Source organism: Phyllobates terribilis, unplaced genomic scaffold (assembly GCF_046119375.1).
Source record: "Phyllobates terribilis strain yellow unplaced genomic scaffold, ASM4611937v1 Scaffold_8__6_contigs__length_399053987, whole genome shotgun sequence".
NCBI lineage: Eukaryota > Metazoa > Chordata > Amphibia > Anura > Dendrobatidae > Phyllobates > Phyllobates terribilis.
In genome coordinates this window covers 388,149,094-388,169,495 of record NW_027362768.1, presented here as the reverse complement: position 1 = coordinate 388,169,495, position 20,402 = coordinate 388,149,094, and the positions used below count along the sequence as shown (strand labels likewise).

At 49.2% G+C, this 20,402-nt stretch overlaps 1 protein-coding gene across 1 annotated transcript in view; it reads left to right on the top strand.

Moving 5' to 3' along the window:
• GNAI2 (G protein subunit alpha i2) overlaps positions 1 to 17,839 on the top strand; it is a 51,461-nt gene extending 33,622 nt beyond the window's left edge. The window contains exons 2-9 of the mRNA XM_073645174.1: positions 9,786 to 9,828; positions 10,073 to 10,214; positions 11,236 to 11,396; positions 13,640 to 13,768; positions 14,412 to 14,541; positions 15,261 to 15,414; positions 15,938 to 16,135; positions 16,279 to 17,839. Of these exons, the coding sequence (XP_073501275.1) occupies positions 9,786 to 9,828; positions 10,073 to 10,214; positions 11,236 to 11,396; positions 13,640 to 13,768; positions 14,412 to 14,541; positions 15,261 to 15,414; positions 15,938 to 16,128 (950 nt within the window). The 3' untranslated portion in view covers positions 16,129 to 16,135; positions 16,279 to 17,839. The remainder of the gene's footprint in view (positions 1 to 9,785; positions 9,829 to 10,072; positions 10,215 to 11,235; positions 11,397 to 13,639; positions 13,769 to 14,411; positions 14,542 to 15,260; positions 15,415 to 15,937; positions 16,136 to 16,278) is intronic.
• Positions 17,840 to 20,402: the final 2,563 nt, after the last annotated feature.

The following is a 20,402-nucleotide window of genomic DNA, read 5'->3' as shown; positions in this document are numbered from 1 at the left end:
CCTCCTCAGTGTGATATAGTAATATATATAGTAATATGGCCGCCCTTCTCCTCAGTGTGATATAGTAATATATATAGTAATATGGCCGCCCTTCTCCTCAGTTTGATATAGTAATATATATATATAGTAATATGGCCGCCCTTCTCCTCAGTGTGATATAGTAATATATATAGTAATATGGCCGCCCTTCTCCTCAGTATGATATAGTAATATGGCCGCCCTTCTCCTCAGTGTGATATAGTAATATATATAGTAATATGGCCGCCCTTCTCCTCAGTGTGATATAGTAATATATATAGTAATATGGCCGCCCTTCTCCTCAGTGTGATATAGTAATATATATAGTAATATGGCCGCCCTCCTCCTCAGTGTGATATAGTAATATATATAGTAATATGGCCGCCCTTCTCCTCAGTGTGATATATAGTAATATATATAGTAATATGGCCGCCCTTCTCCTCAGTGTGATATAGTAATATATATAGTAATATGGCCGCCCTTCTCCTCAGTGTGATATAGTAATATATATATAGTAATATGGCCGCCCTTCTCCTCAGTGTGATATAGTAATATATATAGTAATATGGCCGCCCTTCTCCTCAGTGTGATATAGTAATATATATATAGTAATATGGCCGCCCTTCTCCTCAGTGTGATATAGTAATATATATATAGTAATATGGCCGCCCTTCTCCTCAGTGTGATATAGTAATATATATATAGTAATATGGCCGCCCTTCTCCTCAGTGTGATATAGTAATATGGCCGCCCTTCTCAGTGTGATATAGTAATATATATAGTAATATGGCCGCCCTTCTCCTCAGTGTGATATAGTAATATGGCCGCCCTTCTCCTCAGTGTGATATAGTAATATGGCCGCCCTTCTCCTCAGTGTGATATAGTAATATATATAGTAATATGGCCGCTCTCCTCCTCAGTGTGATATAGTAATATATATAGTAATATGGCCGCCCTTCTCAGTGTGATATAGTAATATATATAGTAATATGGCCGCCCTTCTCCTCAGTGTGATATAGTAATATATATATAGTAATATGGCCGCCCTTCTCCTCAGTGTGATATAGTAATATATATAGTAATATGGCCGCTCTTCTCCTCAGTGTGATATAGTAATATATATAGTAATATGGCCGCCCTTCTCCTCAGTGTGATATAGTAATATATATAGTAATATGGCCGCCCTTCTCCTCAGTGTGATATAGTAATATATATAGTAATATGGCCGCCCTTCTCCTCAGTGTGTTATAGTAATATATATAGTAATATGGCCGCCCTTCTCCTCAGTGTGATATAGTAATATATATATATAGTAATATGGCCGCCCTTCTCCTCAGTGTGATATAGTAATATATATAGTAATATGGCCGCTCTCCTCCTCAGTGTGTTATAGTAATATATATAGTAATATGGCCGCCCTTCTCCTCAGTGTGATATAGTAATATATATAGTAATATGGCCGCCCTTCTCAGTGTGATATAGTAATATATATATATAGTAATATGGCCGCCCTTCTCCTCAGTGTGATATAGTAATATATATATAGTAATATGGCCGCCCTTCTCCTCAGTGTGATATAGTAATATATATATAGTAATATGGCCGCCCTTCTCAGTGTGATATAGTAATATATATATAGTAATATGGCCGCCCTTCTCCTCAGTGTGATATAGTAATATATATAGTAATATGGCCGCTCTTCTCCTCAGTGTGATATAGTAATATATATAGTAATATGGCCGCTCTTCTCCTCAGTGTGATATAGTAATATATATAGTAATATGGCCGCCCTTCTCCTCAGTGTGATATAGTAATATATATATAGTAATATGGCCGCCCTTCTCCTCAGTGTGATATAGTAATATATATATAGTAATATGGCCGCCCTTCTCCTCAGTGTGATATAGTAATATGGCCGCCCTTCTCCTCAGTGTGATATAGTAATATATATAGTAATATGGCCGCCCTTCTCCTCAGTGTGATATAGTAATATGGCCGCCCTTCTCCTCAGTGTGATATAGTAATATATATATAGTAATATGGCCGCCCTTCTCCTCAGTGTGATATAGTAATATATATAGTAATATGGCCGCTCTCCTCCTCAGTGTGTTATAGTAATATATATAGTAATATGGCCGCCCTTCTCCTCAGTGTGATATAGTAATATATATAGTAATATGGCTGCCCTTCTCAGTGTGATATAGTAATATATATATAGTAATATGGCCGCCCTTCTCAGTGTGATATAGTAATATATATAGTAATATGGCCGCTCTTCTCCTCAGTGTGATATAGTAATATATATAGTAATATGGCCGCCCTTCTCCTCAGTGTGATATAGTAATATATATATAGTAATATGGCCGCCCTTCTCCTCAGTGTGATATAGTAATATATATATAGTAATATGGCCGCCCTTCTCCTCAGTGTGATATAGTAATATATATAGTAATATGGCCGCCCTTCTCCTCAGTGTGATATATAGTAATATATATAGTAATATGGCCGCCCTTCTCCTCAGTGTGATATAGTAATATATATAGTAATATGGCCGCCCTTCTCCTCAGTGTGATATAGTAATATATATAGTAATATGGCCGCCCTCCTCCTCAGTGTGATATAGTAATATATATATAGTAATATGGCCGCTCTCCTCCTCAGTGTGATATAGTAATATATATATATAGTAATATGGCCGCCCTTCTCCTCAGTGTGATATAGTAATATATATAGTAATATGGCCGCCCTTCTCCTCAGTGTGATATAGTAATATATATAGTAATATGGCCGCCCTTCTCCTCAGTGTGATATAGTAATATATATAGTAATATGGCCGCCCTCCTCCTCAGTGTGATATAGTAATATATATAGTAATATGGCCGCCCTTCTCCTCAGTGTGATATAGTAATATATATATAGTAATATGGCCGCTCTCCTCCTCAGTGTGATATAGTAATATATATATAGTAATATGGCCGCCCTTCTCCTCAGTGTGATATAGTAATATATATAGTAATATGGCCGCCCTTCTCCTCAGTGTGATATAGTAATATATATAGTAATATGGCCGCCCTTCTCCTCAGTGTGATATAGTAATATATATAGTAATATGGCCGCCCTCCTCCTCAGTGTGATATAGTAATATATATAGTAATATGGCCGCCCTTCTCCTCAGTGTGATATATAGTAATATATATAGTAATATGGCCGCCCTTCTCAGTGTGATATAGTAATATATATATAGTAATATGGCCGCCCTTCTCCTCAGTGTGATATAGTTATATAGTAATATGGCCGCTCTTCTCCTCAGTGTGATATAGTAATATATATAGTAATATGGCCGCCCTTCTCCTCAGTGTGATATATAGTAATATATATAGTAATATGGCCGCCCTTCTCCTCAGTGTGATATAGTAATATATATAGTAATATGGCCGCCCTTCTCAGTGTGATATAGTAATATATATATAGTAATATGGCCGCCCTTCTCCTCAGTGTGATATAGTAATATATATAGTAATATGGCCGCTCTTCTCCTCAGTGTGATATAGTAATATATATAGTAATATGGCCGCCCTTCTCCTCAGTGTGATATAGTAATATATATATAGTAATATGGCCGCCCTTCTCCTCAGTGTGATATTGTAATATATATAGTAATATGGCCGCCTTTCTCCTCAGTGTGATATAGTAATATATATATAGTAATATGGCCGCTCTCCTCCTCAGTGTGATATAGTAATATGGCTGCCCTTCTCCTCAGTGTGATATAGTAATATATATATAATAATATGGCTGCCCTTCTCCTCAGTGTGATATAGTAATATATATATAGTAATATGGCCGCTCTCCTCCTCAGTGTGATATAGTAATATATATATAGTAATATGGCCGCCCTTCTCCTCAGTGTGATATAGTAATATATATAGTAATATGGCCGCTCTCCTCCTCAGTGTGATATAGTAATATATATAGTAATATGGCCGCCCTTCTCCTCAGTGTGATATAGTAATATATATAGTAATATGGCCGCTCTCCTCCTCAGTGTGATATAGTAATATATATAGTAATATGGCCGCCCTTCTCCTCAGTGTGATATAGTAATATGGCCGCCCTTCTCCTCAGTGTGATATAGTAATATATATACAGTAATATGGCCGCCCTTCTCCTCACTGTGATATAGTAATATATATATAGTAATATGGCCGCTCTTCTCCTCAGTGTGATATAGTAATATATATAATAATATGTCCTTCCTTCTCAGTGTGATATAGTAATATATATAGTAATATGGCCGCCCTCCTCCTCAGTGTGATATAGTAATATATATAGTAATATGGCCGCCCTTCTCCTCAGTGTGGTATAGTAATATATATAGTAATATGGCCGCTCTCCTCCTCAGTGTGATATAGTAATATATATAGTAATATGGCCTCCCTTCTCCTCAGTGTGATATAGTAATATATATAGTAATATGGCCTCCCTTCTCCTCAGTGTGATATAGTAATATATATAGTAATATGGCCGCTCTCCTCCTCAGTGTGATATAGTAATATATATAGTAATATGGCCTCCCTTCTCCTCAGTGTGATATAGTAATATATATAGTAATATGGCCGCTCTTCTCCTCAGTGTGATATAGTAATATATATAGTAATATGGCCGCTCTTCTCCTCAGTGTGATATAGTAATATATATAGTAATATGGCCGCCCTTCTCAGTGTGATATAGTAATATATATATAGTAATATGGCCGCCCTTCTCCTCAGTGTGATATAGTAATATATATATAGTAATATGGCCGCCCTTCTCCTCAGTGTGATATAGTAATATGGCCGCCCTTCTCCTCAGTGTGATATAGTAATATATATAGTAATATGGCCGCCCTTCTCCTCAGTGTGATATAGTAATATGGCCGCCCTTCTCCTCAGTGTGATATAGTAATATATATATAGTAATATGGCCGCCCTTCTCCTCAGTGTGATATAGTAATATATATAGTAATATGGCCGCTCTCCTCCTCAGTGTGTTATAGTAATATATATAGTAATATGGCCGCCCTTCTCCTCAGTGTGATATAGTAATATATATAGTAATATGGCTGCCCTTCTCAGTGTGATATAGTAATATATATATAGTAATATGGCCGCCCTTCTCAGTGTGATATAGTAATATATATAGTAATATGGCCGCTCTTCTCCTCAGTGTGATATAGTAATATATATAGTAATATGGCCGCCCTTCTCCTCAGTGTGATATAGTAATATATATATAGTAATATGGCCGCCCTTCTCAGTGTGATATAGTAATATATATAGTAATATGGCCGCCCTTCTCCTCAGTGTGATATAGTAATATATATAGTAATATGGCTGCCCTTCTCAGTGTGATATAGTAATATATATATAGTAATATGGCCGCCCTTCTCAGTGTGTTATAGTAATATATATAGTAATATGGCCGCCCTTCTCCTCAGTGTGATATAGTAATATATATAGTAATATGGCTGCCCTTCTCAGTGTGATATAGTAATATATATATAGTAATATGGCCGCCCTTCTCAGTGTGATATAGTAATATATATAGTAATATGGCCGCTCTTCTCCTCAGTGTGATATAGTAATATATATAGTAATATGGCCGCCCTTCTCCTCAGTGTGATATAGTAATATATATATAGTAATATGGCCGCCCTTCTCAGTGTGATATAGTAATATATATAGTAATATGGCCGCCCTTCTCCTCAGTGTGATATAGTAATATATATATAGTAATATGGCCGCCCTTCTCCTCAGTGTGATATAGTAATATATATATAGTAATATGGCCGCCCTTCTCCTCAGTGTGATATAGTAATATATATAGTAATATGGCCGCCCTTCTCCTCAGTGTGATATATAGTAATATATATAGTAATATGGCCGCCCTTCTCCTCAGTGTGATATAGTAATATATATAGTAATATGGCCGCCCTTCTCCTCAGTGTGATATAGTAATATATATAGTAATATGGCCGCCCTCCTCCTCAGTGTGATATAGTAATATATATATAGTAATATGGCCGCTCTCCTCCTCAGTGTGATATAGTAATATATATATATAGTAATATGGCCGCCCTTCTCCTCAGTGTGATATAGTAATATATATAGTAATATGGCCGCCCTTCTCCTCAGTGTGATATAGTAATATATATAGTAATATGGCCGCCCTTCTCCTCAGTGTGATATAGTAATATATATAGTAATATGGCCGCCCTCCTCCTCAGTGTGATATAGTAATATATATAGTAATATGGCCGCCCTTCTCCTCAGTGTGATATAGTAATATATATATAGTAATATGGCCGCTCTCCTCCTCAGTGTGATATAGTAATATATATATAGTAATATGGCCGCCCTTCTCCTCAGTGTGATATAGTAATATATATAGTAATATGGCCGCCCTTCTCCTCAGTGTGATATAGTAATATATATAGTAATATGGCCGCCCTTCTCCTCAGTGTGATATAGTAATATATATAGTAATATGGCCGCCCTCCTCCTCAGTGTGATATAGTAATATATATAGTAATATGGCCGCCCTTCTCCTCAGTGTGATATATAGTAATATATATAGTAATATGGCCGCCCTTCTCAGTGTGATATAGTAATATATATATAGTAATATGGCCGCCCTTCTCCTCAGTGTGATATAGTTATATAGTAATATGGCCGCTCTTCTCCTCAGTGTGATATAGTAATATATATAGTAATATGGCCGCCCTTCTCCTCAGTGTGATATATAGTAATATATATAGTAATATGGCCGCCCTTCTCCTCAGTGTGATATAGTAATATATATAGTAATATGGCCGCCCTTCTCAGTGTGATATAGTAATATATATATAGTAATATGGCCGCCCTTCTCCTCAGTGTGATATAGTAATATATATAGTAATATGGCCGCTCTTCTCCTCAGTGTGATATAGTAATATATATAGTAATATGGCCGCCCTTCTCCTCAGTGTGATATAGTAATATATATATAGTAATATGGCCGCCCTTCTCCTCAGTGTGATATTGTAATATATATAGTAATATGGCCGCCTTTCTCCTCAGTGTGATATAGTAATATATATATAGTAATATGGCCGCTCTCCTCCTCAGTGTGATATAGTAATATGGCTGCCCTTCTCCTCAGTGTGATATAGTAATATATATATAATAATATGGCTGCCCTTCTCCTCAGTGTGATATAGTAATATATATATAGTAATATGGCCGCTCTCCTCCTCAGTGTGATATAGTAATATATATATAGTAATATGGCCGCCCTTCTCCTCAGTGTGATATAGTAATATATATAGTAATATGGCCGCTCTCCTCCTCAGTGTGATATAGTAATATATATAGTAATATGGCCGCCCTTCTCCTCAGTGTGATATAGTAATATATATAGTAATATGGCCGCTCTCCTCCTCAGTGTGATATAGTAATATATATAGTAATATGGCCGCCCTTCTCCTCAGTGTGATATAGTAATATGGCCGCCCTTCTCCTCAGTGTGATATAGTAATATATATACAGTAATATGGCCGCCCTTCTCCTCACTGTGATATAGTAATATATATATAGTAATATGGCCGCTCTTCTCCTCAGTGTGATATAGTAATATATATAATAATATGTCCTTCCTTCTCAGTGTGATATAGTAATATATATAGTAATATGGCCGCCCTCCTCCTCAGTGTGATATAGTAATATATATAGTAATATGGCCGCCCTTCTCCTCAGTGTGGTATAGTAATATATATAGTAATATGGCCGCTCTCCTCCTCAGTGTGATATAGTAATATATATAGTAATATGGCCTCCCTTCTCCTCAGTGTGATATAGTAATATATATAGTAATATGGCCGCCCTTCTCCTCAGTGTGATATAGTAATATATATAGTAATATGATCACAAGGCGTTGATTCGTTGGCATTACTGGAGTAGCGAGACGCCTTAAGATTCGGGTTGTCTTAAATGTGAAGATAGATGAGGAGAATGCAGCGTAGATTTATATTGTATCTTTGTGGTTTCTGGTCCTGGGGGGTCGCGCTTCTTTCCTCCGGTCTCTGCTGACGCCGGTTTACCCGCGGGGTTAGAACGCCAATAATTGATCATTCGGTCATATGACGACTGCTCGCGGTCACACGGGATCACACATCGATCAGATCATCGCCCCGTGTACAAGGCTCTCGTGTCACAATGTGGCGCAGAAGTGAGACGGTCGCTGACAGACTAACAGTTTTACCTGCATGGCATCGCCCGTCGTGGCATCGCCTGCAGCAATTGTGCCCAATGAAAAGCCAGAATCTGTCAGAAGGGGAGACGACGTGGATCGCTGCCCTGAAGCTGGCACTAAGTGGCTGGTGGACGGGATCCACTTGTTGGGTGAGATAATATCCTGCGGATTAGGAGCTCAGACCATCAGATTATCGCCTCTTATCTGCTAATCGTTTTGCTCACAGGGTTAATGCGCCCGTGATGCCCGGTGTAGAGGAAGGCGACGTCCTGCAGGGTGATATGGCCAGGTGCGCAGTGGTGCCATGGTGCTGAGATGGGGGACAGTTGGCACCGCCGCCAGGGCTGCAGCGGAGAGACAAAGCTTTCCTTGTCGGCTGCCCGAGACACATGTTGGTATCAGGCTGGGCCAGCTGTCACTAAGCGTGTGGGACGAGAGATGGAGATAAAGCCCCTGGCGGCGTCCCCCATTATCTGTGCCGTTCCTTTATTGATCGCTGGAGTTTTCCAACTCTAATATCATGTAGGTTTAACTCATCAGCTGCCTGTCGCCCCCATCCCGTGCCCGCGGTCAGTGGCCCGGCGCCTTATTAGTTGCCCGGCGCCTTATTAGTTGCCCCCATCTCGTGCCCGGCGCCCCATTAGTCGCCCCCATCTCGTGCCTGGCGCCCCATTAGTTGCCCCCATGCCGTGCCCGCGGTCGGTGGCCCGGCGCCCCCCCATGCCGTGCCCGCGGTCGGTGGCCCAGCGCCCCCCCATGCCGTGCCCGCAGTCGGTGGCCCGGCGCCCCCCCATGCCGTGCCCGCAGTCGGTGGCCCGGCGCCCCCCCATGCCGTGCCCGCGGTCGATGGCCCGGCGCCCCCCCATGCCGTGCTCGCGGTCGGTGGCCCGGCGCCCCCCCATGCCGTGCCCGCGGTCGGTGGCCCGGCGCCCCCCCATGCCGTGCCCGCGGTCGGTGGCCCGGCGCCCCCCCATGCCGTGCCCGCGGTCGGTGGCCCGGCGCCCCCCCCATGCCGTGCCCGCGGTCGGTGGCCCGGCGCCCCCCCATGCCGTGCCCGCGGTCAGCTGAGTCTGATTAATCCTCTGATAACGAGACCTTCACTCTGCCTCTCCTCTCATCTGTCTCCGCTGCTTTGATGTTTTCACACATGGCTGCCCGCTGTACCCACACATGCCCGGCCCCTGGAGCTGGCTCTGGCTGCGGGTCAGCGATAGTTAAGGCATCAGTAAAGGAAAACTGCAATATGGCTGATAGCACGATGGCCGAGAAAGCTGAAGGTTGCTGTGAAGGAAACTGCACAGTGAAATGTGTAAGAAGGAAAGTCCAAAGTGTTCAAGTACCAAGGAGGCGATGCCAGAAGCGTAAAAATGGTCGTCCGCCTCGGCACTTTGTGGGTCAGATGTCTGTACGGTGCTCAGTCAGTCGCAGGTGGAGCAGCATGCAGTGTAGCCTTCATATGGAGCCGCTTCTAACCTCGTCTCGTTTTCTTGTTTCTTTAGGTGCAGGAGAATCTGGGAAGAGCACAATCGTCAAACAGATGAAGTAAGACTCCTATCCTCCGCCCCGAGGTTCTATCTCTAGTTTTCCATCTGTCTGAGATTACTCTTTGGTTCCTCGGACGTCTAATGTCAGGATGTCCCCTGCCGCACAGTCCTCATCTGCCACTTTCCAGATTACCTGGGCCCGGGCGCCTGTGGCACGGCACAGGGGGTTGGGTGTCAGATCCCCTCGTATGGCACGCACGGTGTCTTGTATCTCAGATATTTACTTGGTGTAATCTTTCCAGGATTATCCATGAGGACGGATACTCGGAGGAGGAATGCCGGCAGTACCGAGCCGTGGTTTACAGTAACACCATCCAGTCCATAATGGCCATAATAAAGGCGATGGGGAACCTGAAGATAGACTTTGGAGACACGGCCAGAGCGGTGAGTGCCCCCCGGTGTGCCACGGTCACCATCAGTCCGGTCCCTGCAGCCTCCGACATCGCAGTCCTGCACCAGAAGTGGGGGGCTTATGGCCAGCGGACACCGTGGGGCCTGCCCCTAGCACCGCCATAGTAGATACATGAGGGGGTATGAACCTTCCCCGCTCTGTTGCTCCGTGCTGGGATTTTCGATGCTGTAAAATCCTCAGTTATCGGCAGTGACAGCCGGGTTGTCCGCATATTAACGATGAGACTCTGGGTGTCAGGCAGGAAGGAGTTAAAGATCACAATGCGAGAGAACAGTTATCATGACGGCGACAACCCTGCGCCGCAGTGCGGAGCGTAATGAGGACACGGCTCTACCAGGGACCCGCTCCTAATTAATTACCCCGTCCCCGGTGACTGCGCCTCCTCCAGTCATTATCTCCATGATGCATAAACCTCTCACAGCCGTGAAGAGACTGGAGAAAGATGTCACCCGGCCGGGACCCCAACTGCACGGAGCGTCATCGGCCGGACAACAGAATGGGGGGAGTCGCCCCACGCTGTGCTGAGGCCTTCATAGTAAATCACCAGAGCGCAGCCCCTCATAGTGCCATGTCTGGCCGAGGTGCAGTCAGAGCGGGCGTAGGACCGTGCAGGCCCAGCAAGTCACATGGCCACGTCTCCTCGGGATACGCATGTTCAGTCTGGGGTCTCGCAGCCCGTACATGGTGATTACATTGGGTTCCTATGTAATTAAAGCCATCACGCACATTAGGTTTACATCAGCAGATCGGCAACCTCTACAGTTTATATGATTTCGGGTAAGAAGGATTGGGCATACTGAATGCTGACATGCCTAACCCTTTAGCCTACTGAAAGATAAGCCACCATTGGTGTATGATAGCAGTTTATTCCCAGCTCCCCATGAACACTTGGCCGAACCGAGCCCAGATTACCCCTCTGTCCCTGACGTCCTGCCCCCCGTCTCCAGCATTCACCCCTTTGTGTCTTGACTCTTGTCCCCTCTCCATTCACAGGATGACGCCCGGCAGCTGTTTGCCTTGTCCTGCACAGCAGAGGAGCAGGGGATCATGCCGGACGACCTGGCGGGAGTGATCCGCAGACTGTGGGCAGATCAGGGCGTGCAGGCCTGCTTCAACCGCTCCCGCGAATACCAGCTCAACGACTCCGCTGCCTAGTGAGTGACGGGGCATGGGGTGCACAGGCACTGCGAGGACTGCCATACCTCAGCCATGACAGCAAGCAGAGATCTTGGAAATGGCGAGGACCAAAAACACTAAGGCTCCAATTCATCATGACTGTTATGGCGCCCGGGAAAGGTGCGCTAAATTCATGCAGAGGTGTGAGCGCCTCTTAATGGCTTTGGCGCCTCTTTCAGCTGTCCGCCCCCGGCCCCGGGCTCGCGCCCGCCCCTCCGCCCGTCCCCGGGCTCGCGCCCGCCCCTCCGCCCGTCCCCGGGCTCGCGCCCGCCCCTCCGCCCGTCCCCGGGCTCGCGCCCGCCCCTCCGCCCGTCCCCGGGCTCGCGCCCGCCCCTCCGCCCGTCCCCGGGCTCGCGCCCGCCCCTCCGCCCGTCCCCGGGCTCGCGCCCGCCCCTCCGCCCGTCCCCGGGCTCGCGCCCGCCCCTCCGCCCGTCCCCGGGCTCGCGCCCGCCCCTCCGCCCGTCCCCGGGCTCGCGCCCGCCCCTCCGCCCGTCCCCGGGCTCGCGCCCGCCCCTCCGCCCGTCCCCGGGCTCGCGCCCGCCCCTCCGCCCGTCCCCGGGCTCGCGCCCGCCCGTCCCCGGGCTCGCGCCCGCCCCTCCGCCCGTCCCCGGGCTCGCGCCCGCCCATAAGGATTGAGGACGGGAGATCACAGGAGGGAGTCCGTCCATTTTGCATGGCTTCTGCTTGCGTCCGGTTGCTCTGGATAGGGCTGACAGTGTCTGGTGGAGACTCCATGCAGAGTGTGATTGTGGCGGAGATGCTGGTGGTTGTAGTTCACTTGGGCCGGTGATCCGGGCTCTTTTATGAAGATTTTCCGTTTTCGTGTGATTTGCGGTTTCGGTCAGACGCTCTATTTAGACTGCAGGTGATCGCGGGGTGGGGGCGGGGCTGCGGGGAGGGGCGGAGTCTGACGTATCGGAAAACCGATTTGCATGTTACATGTTCCAAGAGGCAAATGATCCGGTGTAGTCTCTGGGTGTTGGCGCCGGCAGGATTAACCCTTTCCTGCTGAGGCAGCTGCACACGTCGTTGCTAAGAGGATGAGTAGTCAGGATGAAGATCTGCGTCCGGGGCTAATTAACTCCGAGGAGCAGCGAAGGCTGAATGGTCTCCGCCGGGTGCATTCACAATCTGCAGTAAACATGGCGGCATCATTGCCCCGTCCTCCGCCAGCTGAACGCTGCGCACATGACGGACTCCTCCTGGCTGCGCTGACACATTGTACCAGGCCCAGCAGCTGTGTGAGCAGGACTAGGTCAGAAAGCAAACAACTCACTGGCTGCCAGCAGAGAAATTGTAACAAAGTCCATTAGAAATGCAGCAGAACTTTCCATTCTAGAATTCTGCATTCACAGATCGCTGCGCCGGCCCTTTAAATCAGATTTTTTTTTTCCTGCTCACTCTCCCTTACACGTTTTCATCTTTCTGTTCTGACGTAATGTGGTTTCCCCTCCAGCAGATAAGTAGTTAATGGCAAATTATAGAAATGCAAAGTGGGATTTGCATGAGCGGCCGGGCCCGGCAGTTCCATGTAAGGGGATCCTGACGTGTCTTCTGGCTGCTCCGAAACAAAAACTCAGTGAAAAAAAAGCAATGCAAAGTTTGTGCCCCCCTCCCTCTCTGGAGTAGGGGACAGTTTTGTTGGGGGAGGGGCTGCTGTGCACTGGTCGTCCTCCGGACCCCGGGATGTGATCTGTGGAGTCGTGGGATGACAACATGGTAGCTAACAACGGGCGGCCCACCGCCAGCGTCAGGAGGGAGCAGGATGCCATGTTTTCTTGCTCTGCAGCTGGTCCCCGGGGTCTTGTTTGCAGCTCGGCCCCTCCGGGGTTAACACGCTAAGTATCTCCTCCATAATGAAGCTAATTTCTGGGTTCTGCAGCAGCTGCGTAAGTGGCTCATTAGGACCGTTAACGAGGTCAAATCAATATTAATTAGCAGGGTGGTAAGTGAGGGCCCCCGCGGGAGTCATTGCTCGGAAGTGCTGACATCCCCACCGGGGGCAGCAACAAGTCGAGACCTGGCGCAGCGCGGAGCGCCCGCATGTGAGCGCTGCTCTGTAATTAATTAGCGGCTTGTTTACTGCTGGGATAATGAGGCGAGCGGGTACAATAGTTACAGAAGCGATGAAATCCCCCGTCCATGCCGCCGGATCCCCAGGAGAGATCGCACGGTACATTGCTGAATTATCAGATTACGGGATGTGTAATTCTCTCCGCAGTTACCTGAATGATCTGGAGCGGATCGCCCGCTCCGACTATGTGCCCACGCAGCAGGACGTGCTGAGGACGAGGGTGAAGACCACCGGGATTGTGGAGACACATTTCACCTTCAAAGATCTCCACTTCAAGTGCGTATATGGCAGGCGATGCCATGACACTGCCGTCCTGCGTCGTACCCGGGCGTCGTCTCCTTCCAGATATCATTACTGCTGCCATTCATCTGTCACCCTGTCCTGTCTATAAACCGTGAAGGCAGGAAGTGTGACGGCGTCCGCTCATCTGTGACCGTGACGTCCCCTCCATACAGTACACAGGAGCGCTGCCCCCTGGCGGTCACCTCCATACAGTGTACAGAGGAGCGCTGCCCCCTGGTGTTCACCCCTATACAGTGTACGGAGGAGCGCTGCTCCCTGGTATTCTCCTCCATACAGTGTACAGAGGAGCGCTGCCCCCTGGTGGTCACCTCCATACAGTGTACGGAGGAGCGCTGCCCCCTGGTGGTCACCTCCATACAGTGTACGGAGGAGCGCTGCCCCCTGGTGGTCACCTTCATACAGTGTACGGAGGAGCGCTGCCCCCTGGTGGTCATTGTGTAACTGCTTGCACAGCTGGAGCAGTCTGCGGTGCGCAGAGCACGGGACGCTGGGCTCTGGTGACATGTGCTGCTGCTCAGTGTCTCGGCTCCGCTCGCTGCCGTCTATCATGGAAGTTGCTCAATAACGAGTTCAGGAAACAGATTCTCAGATGTTTCTTTACTTCCTTTTACTGCAGGATGTTTGATGTCGGGGGACAGAGATCTGAGAGAAAGAAGTGGATTCACTGCTTTGAGGGGGTGACGGCCATCATCTTCTGTGTGGCTCTCAGCGCCTACGACCTCGTCCTGGCAGAAGACGAGGAGATGGTGAGTAACGCTGCGATCATCGGTCCGGACCCCGCGGCAGATCTGCTGCACGGTGAAAGTGGTGAAGTCTTGGCAGCCATTACTGTTGTGTCCTCGGCTGGAGATGATCATCCATATGCTCATGTCTGCTGCGATGTCACCTGGGCGCCCGTCTCCGCGCTCCTCTGTGGGGGTCACCCGGGCGCCCGTCTCCGCGCTCCTCTGTGGGGGTCACCCGGGCGCCCGTCTCCGCGCTCCTCTGTGGGGGTCACCCGGGCGCCCGTCTCCGCGCTCCTCTGTGGGGGTCACCCGGGCGCCCGTCTCCGCGCTCCTCTGTGGGGGTCACCCGGGCGCCCGTCTCCGCGCTCCTCTGTGGGGGTCACCCGGGCGCCCGTCTCCGCGCTCCTCTGTGGGGGTCACCCGGGCGCCCGTCTCCGCGCTCCTCTGTGGGGGTCACCCGGGCGCCCGTCTCCGCGCTCCTCTGTGGGGGTCACCCGGGCGCCCGTCTCCGCGCTCCTCTGTGGGGGTCACCCGGGCGCCCGTCTCCGCGCTCCTCTGTGGGGTTCACCCGGGCGCCCGTCTCCGCGCTCCTCTGTGGGGGTCACCCGGGTGCCCGTCTCCGCGCTCCTCTGTGGGGGTCACCCGGGTGCCCGTCTCCGCGCTCCTCTGTGGGGGTCACCCGGGCGCCCGTCTCCGCGCTCCTCTGTGCGTCTGTGATGTGTTTTTTTTCTTCTCCACAGAACCGAATGCATGAGAGCATGAAGCTCTTTGACAGCATCTGCAACAATAAATGGTTCACAGAGACGTCCATCATCCTCTTCCTCAACAAGAAGGATCTGTTTGAGGAGAAGATCATCCACAGTCCGCTCACCATCTGCTTCCCAGAATACACGGGTGAGATGACGCCCGAGCAGAGCGCCAGCTCCGATCACGTTTCCTCCATAGTGTCAGTAGCGATCGGTGGCGGCTCCTGCATGTATTAATCCACCGCTATCCTGTGCGCTGGGACGTTGCACTTTTTTTCTAATTTCCTTTGTTCTTTTCTTTTCTTTGAGACCCAAACGTGGTTTATATGGAGCCTCCCCTTTCTGAGGATTTGGTTATAGCGGGAGGAAAACTATGGCGAGATCATGAGGTCAAGGCTGGGTACAATTATCACAATCTCTGGTCCTGGAGCAGGTCCGTGAGGGCTATAAAGGGGGTTCTGAGCTGGTACCCCCCCTCTGTGATGACCTGAAGCATTGCTGGTCCTCTAAGTCGTAAAATGTGGCCCCTGCTCCAGGCCCCTACACTCAGGCTCGTCCGGCGGGCTGTGCCCTGTGCGGGGGCTCGTTCATATTGGGGAGTGTTTGGGGGGATTAGTGTTTGGCCGCCCCCTTGTATCGTTACCTCCCTATAATGTCCGTATCCCCCACAGGTGCAAACCAGTATGATGAAGCCGCCAGCTACATCCAGAGCAAGTTTGAGGACCTGAACAAGAGGCGCGACACCAAGGAGATCTACACGCACTTCACCTGCGCCACCGACACCAAAAACGTCCAGTTTGTGTTTGACGCGGTGACGGATGTGATCATCAAGAATAACCTGAAGGATTGTGGTCTTTTCTAAGCCCAGGGTGAGGGTCTCGGGTGCCATGGGCGGGAGGCATACTCTGTGCTTACCACCCCAGTCAGCAGGTGCACGGTATTCTGGGCACAGGCTGATGGGGGTAGTAGTTCCTCCTGTGCTTGTGGCTGACGACTTCTTCCTCTTCTGCAGGGCCGGTGGTGATGGCGGCAGGAGCGGGGAGCACAGATTTGCCGCCTCCTGGATTTTACAGTTTTTATCCCGAGTGTCTCATTTTGTAATTAACCTTTCCTCTGCTGGATGGGGTCTGCCGCCGCGGGAGCAGCACTCTTCAAGGCTGAGCTTTGCCACCTTGGATTATTAACCCCTTCTGCCTGCACTCCCCTCTGCCTCCTATACAAGTGGCCATTTTTATTTTTGCAGGTGATTAAAGCGCAGCCTGTGTCCTGGAGCGGCAGAGGCGCGCGGCTGCAGATTGGCGCAGGCGGTGGGATTTCCTGCAGCCTTATTCCTGGATTGCTGCGGACTTCATCGCGTGCCCCCTCAGCCGCCGCAGCAGGGCGTCCTTCGTGCATGTAACGGTTACACGGCAATTATTAACTCCTTGATTACAAGGAGAAGCACACGGCGGCCATAAGTGCAGAACCATGGAGTGCCCGCAGTTTAACCCATCCTTGACCGGGGGTGAGTTAACCCTGCGCAGCTCCCTGGTTTGCACCTGTTTTTTTTGCATTTTTTATTTTTCTGTATCCTAATAATTTCTTTGCCTGACGGGGGCACCGAGAGCAACAACATCCGATCGGCGGCCCCCCTCCCCGCTCGTCACTGCGCTGCACTTCATCGATGGCAGATCACCCTGTCCGCCAAAACTCGCATTCCTGTATAGAAAGGGTGTAATAGAGAAAAGTAAGTGAACCTAGGCTCTCGGCGCGGGGCCAGCAGTACTGCTCCTCCGCCTGCCGGGGGCGCTGGTGTTTGGGCCCCAGACATCATTACTTGTAGCTTTTGTGCCTTCAGCTGTTCTGTGTGGTTTTTTTATTTTTTTAATATTTTATGTTGTATCTTAATATTATAACTGTAGCTCAGCAGATACCAGGAGATTATAAGAGCTGCCTCCATGAACGGCCTCCGTCTGGAGGTTCGCCCCCCCCCCCCCCCCCCAACCTTACTTTACGTTCTGTGCTGTAATGAAATCCCACAATCCCCTGCTCTTCACATTTCCAGCCCCGAACCCCCTTCGCGAGCCCCCAATCTCTGGGCCGATGGCGTCTGGTCCAGCTCTTCATTGGTCAGGGTCATGGTTGATGTGACCGTCCACCCTGGCAATGAAGAGGTTAATTAGACATATGAGGGCCTCCATGAGCTTAATTTATTTTCCTGAGGTCGTGCGGACCCCCCGGCTCGTGATCCAGAGGGGGAGAAAGTGACTAATGAGATGGCGACGGAGACTTGGACCAAATGTAGGACAGCAGGCGGCGGCCCCCTCGTGGCGGTGTGCCATCGGGCCGGTGGTTTCCCCTGGCGGTGTGCCATTGGGCAGCGGCAGCCTCTGGGGTGTGAGGCCGCTCAGTTCTGGCTTCTAGTATCCAGCTGCAGTTTTGCGGCCTCCATCTTTGGCCGCTCGTCCCTTACCCCCGGCTGCGATGTACGTTGCTTTTTCTCGCCGCTGTTTCCCCACTAAATTTGTCTTTTAATAGTTTTTTTTTCTCTGAAATTGTTCACAAAGTTTTAAATAATAAAATGTAGAAACTTTTCCTGGACTCTTGATTTACAGCCGCCGCGACATTGCGAGGATTGGCCACATTCTACCCATATGGAAAGTACTTGTGTATCCTGGGCCCCGGAGAGCGTATCTGTAGAAGCCGCGATTGTATATATCTCCGCTGCGGTCACCCTGCGCTCCTCCAGATTCAGTGCCGTTCAGCCTCCGTCCTATCTTCCCTCTCTCCTCTTCTCACAGGACCAGATAAAGCCGGCACCATCTCATTCTGCTGGCAGGACATTGACTATCCCACTATCACAGGCCGGAGGCTGAGCTGCTGCCTCGTTATAACTGACCGGAGCTGTGCAGTCATCAGCGGCACCTGTGATAGCTGGTTCTGCCTCCTTCCTCTTGTCCTGATAGTAACATTATTAGTACAGTCCATGTAGCTTCATTGGACAGGAAGTTCTTGACCCCAGCAGTGAACATACAGCCGTGTGATGTATATCTGCAGCATCGGTGCCTGTGCAGGAGGTGAGCTGTGCCATCACCGATCATGAATGATGGATCCTGTGTGATCAGTGGCCGTACAGCAGCAGGTGAGCTGTGCCATCACCGATCAGGAATGGTGGATCCTGTGTGATCAGTGGACGTACAGCAGGAGGTGAGCTGTGCCATCACCGATCAGGAATGGTGGATCCTGTGTGATCAGTGGACGTACATTTTGAGGTGAGCTGTGCCATCACCGATCATAAATTATGGATCCTCTGTGATCAGTGGCCGTACAGCAGGAGGTGAGCTGTGCCATCACCGATCATAAATTATGGATCCTGTGTGATTAGTGGCCATACAGCAGCAGGTGAGCTGTGCCATCACCGATCTTAAATGATGGATCCTGTGTGATCAGTAGCCGTACAGCAGGAGGTGAGCTGTGCCATCACCGATCATGAATGATGGATACTGTGTGATCAGTGGCCGTACAGCAGGAGGTGAGCTGTGCCATCACCGATCATAAATGATGGATCCTGTGTGATCAGTGGCGGTACAGCAGGAGGTGAGCTGTGCCATCACCTATCATGAACGGTGGATCCTGTGTGATCAGTGGCTGTACAGGAGGAGGTGAGCTGTGCCATCACCGATCATGAATGATGGATCCTGTGTGATCAGTGGCCGTACAGCAGGAGGTGAGCTGTGCCATCACCTATCATGAATGGTGGATCCTGTGTGATCAGTGGCTGTACAGGAGGAGGTGAGCTGTGCCATCACCGATCATGAACGGTTGATCCTGTGTGATCAGTGGCCGTACAGCAGGAGGTGAGCTGTGCCATCACCTATCATGAACGGTTGATCCTGTGTGATCAGTGGCCGTACAGCTGGAGGTGAGCTGTGCCATCACCTATCATGAACAGTTGATCCTGTGTGATCAGTGGCCGTACAGCTGGAGGTGAGCTGTGCCATCACCGATCATAAATGATGGATCCTGTGTGATCAGTGGCCGTACAGCAGGAGGTGAGCTGTGCCATCACCTATCATGAACGGTTGATCCTGTGTGATCAGTGGCCGTACAGCAGGAGGTGAGCTGTGCCATCACCTATCATGAACGGTTGATCCTGTGTGATCAGTGGCCGTACAGCAGGAGGTGAGCTGTGCCATCACCTATCATGAACGGTTGATCCTGTGTGATCAGTGGCCGTACAGCAGGAGGTGAGCTGTGCCATCACCTATCATGAACGGTTGATCCTGTGTGATCAGTGGCCGTACAGCTGGAGGTGAGCTGTGCCATCACCTATCATGAACGGTTGATCCTGTGTGATCAGTGGCCGTACAGCTGGAGGTGAGCTGTACCATCACCGATCATAAATGATGGATCCTGTGTGATCAGTGGCCGTACAGCAGGAGGTGAGCTGTGCCATCACCTATCATGAACGGTTGATCCTGTGTGATCAGTGGCTGTACAGCAGGAGGTGAGCTGTGCCATCACCTATCATGAACGGTTGATCCTGTGTGATCAGTGGCCGTACAGCTGGAGGTGAGCTGTGCCATCACCGATCATGAATGGTTGATCCTGTGTGATCAGTGGCCGTACAGCTGGAGGTGAGCTGTGCCATCACCGATCATGAACGGTTGATCCTGTGTGATCAGTGGCCGTACAGCAGGAGGTGAGCTGTGCCATCACCTATCATGAACGGTTGATCCTGTGTGATCAGTGGCCGTACAGCTGGAGGTGAGCTGTGCCATCACCGATCATGAATGATGGATCCTGTGTGATCAGTGGCCGTACAGCTGGAGGTGAGCTGTGCCATCACCGATCATGAATGGTTGATCCTGTGTGATCAGTGGCCGTACAGCTGGAGGTGAGCTGTGCCATCACTGATCATGAATGGTTGATCCTGTGTGATCAGTGGCCGTACAGCTGGAGGAGGTGAGCTGTGCCATCACCGATCATGAATGGTTGATCCTGTGTGATCAGTGGCCGTACAGCTGGAGGTGAGCTGTGCCATCACCGATCATGAATGGTTGATCCTGTGTGATCAGTGGCCGTACAGCAGGAGGTGAGCTGTGCCATCACCGATCATGAATGGTTGATCCTGTGTGATCAGTGGCCGTACAGCTG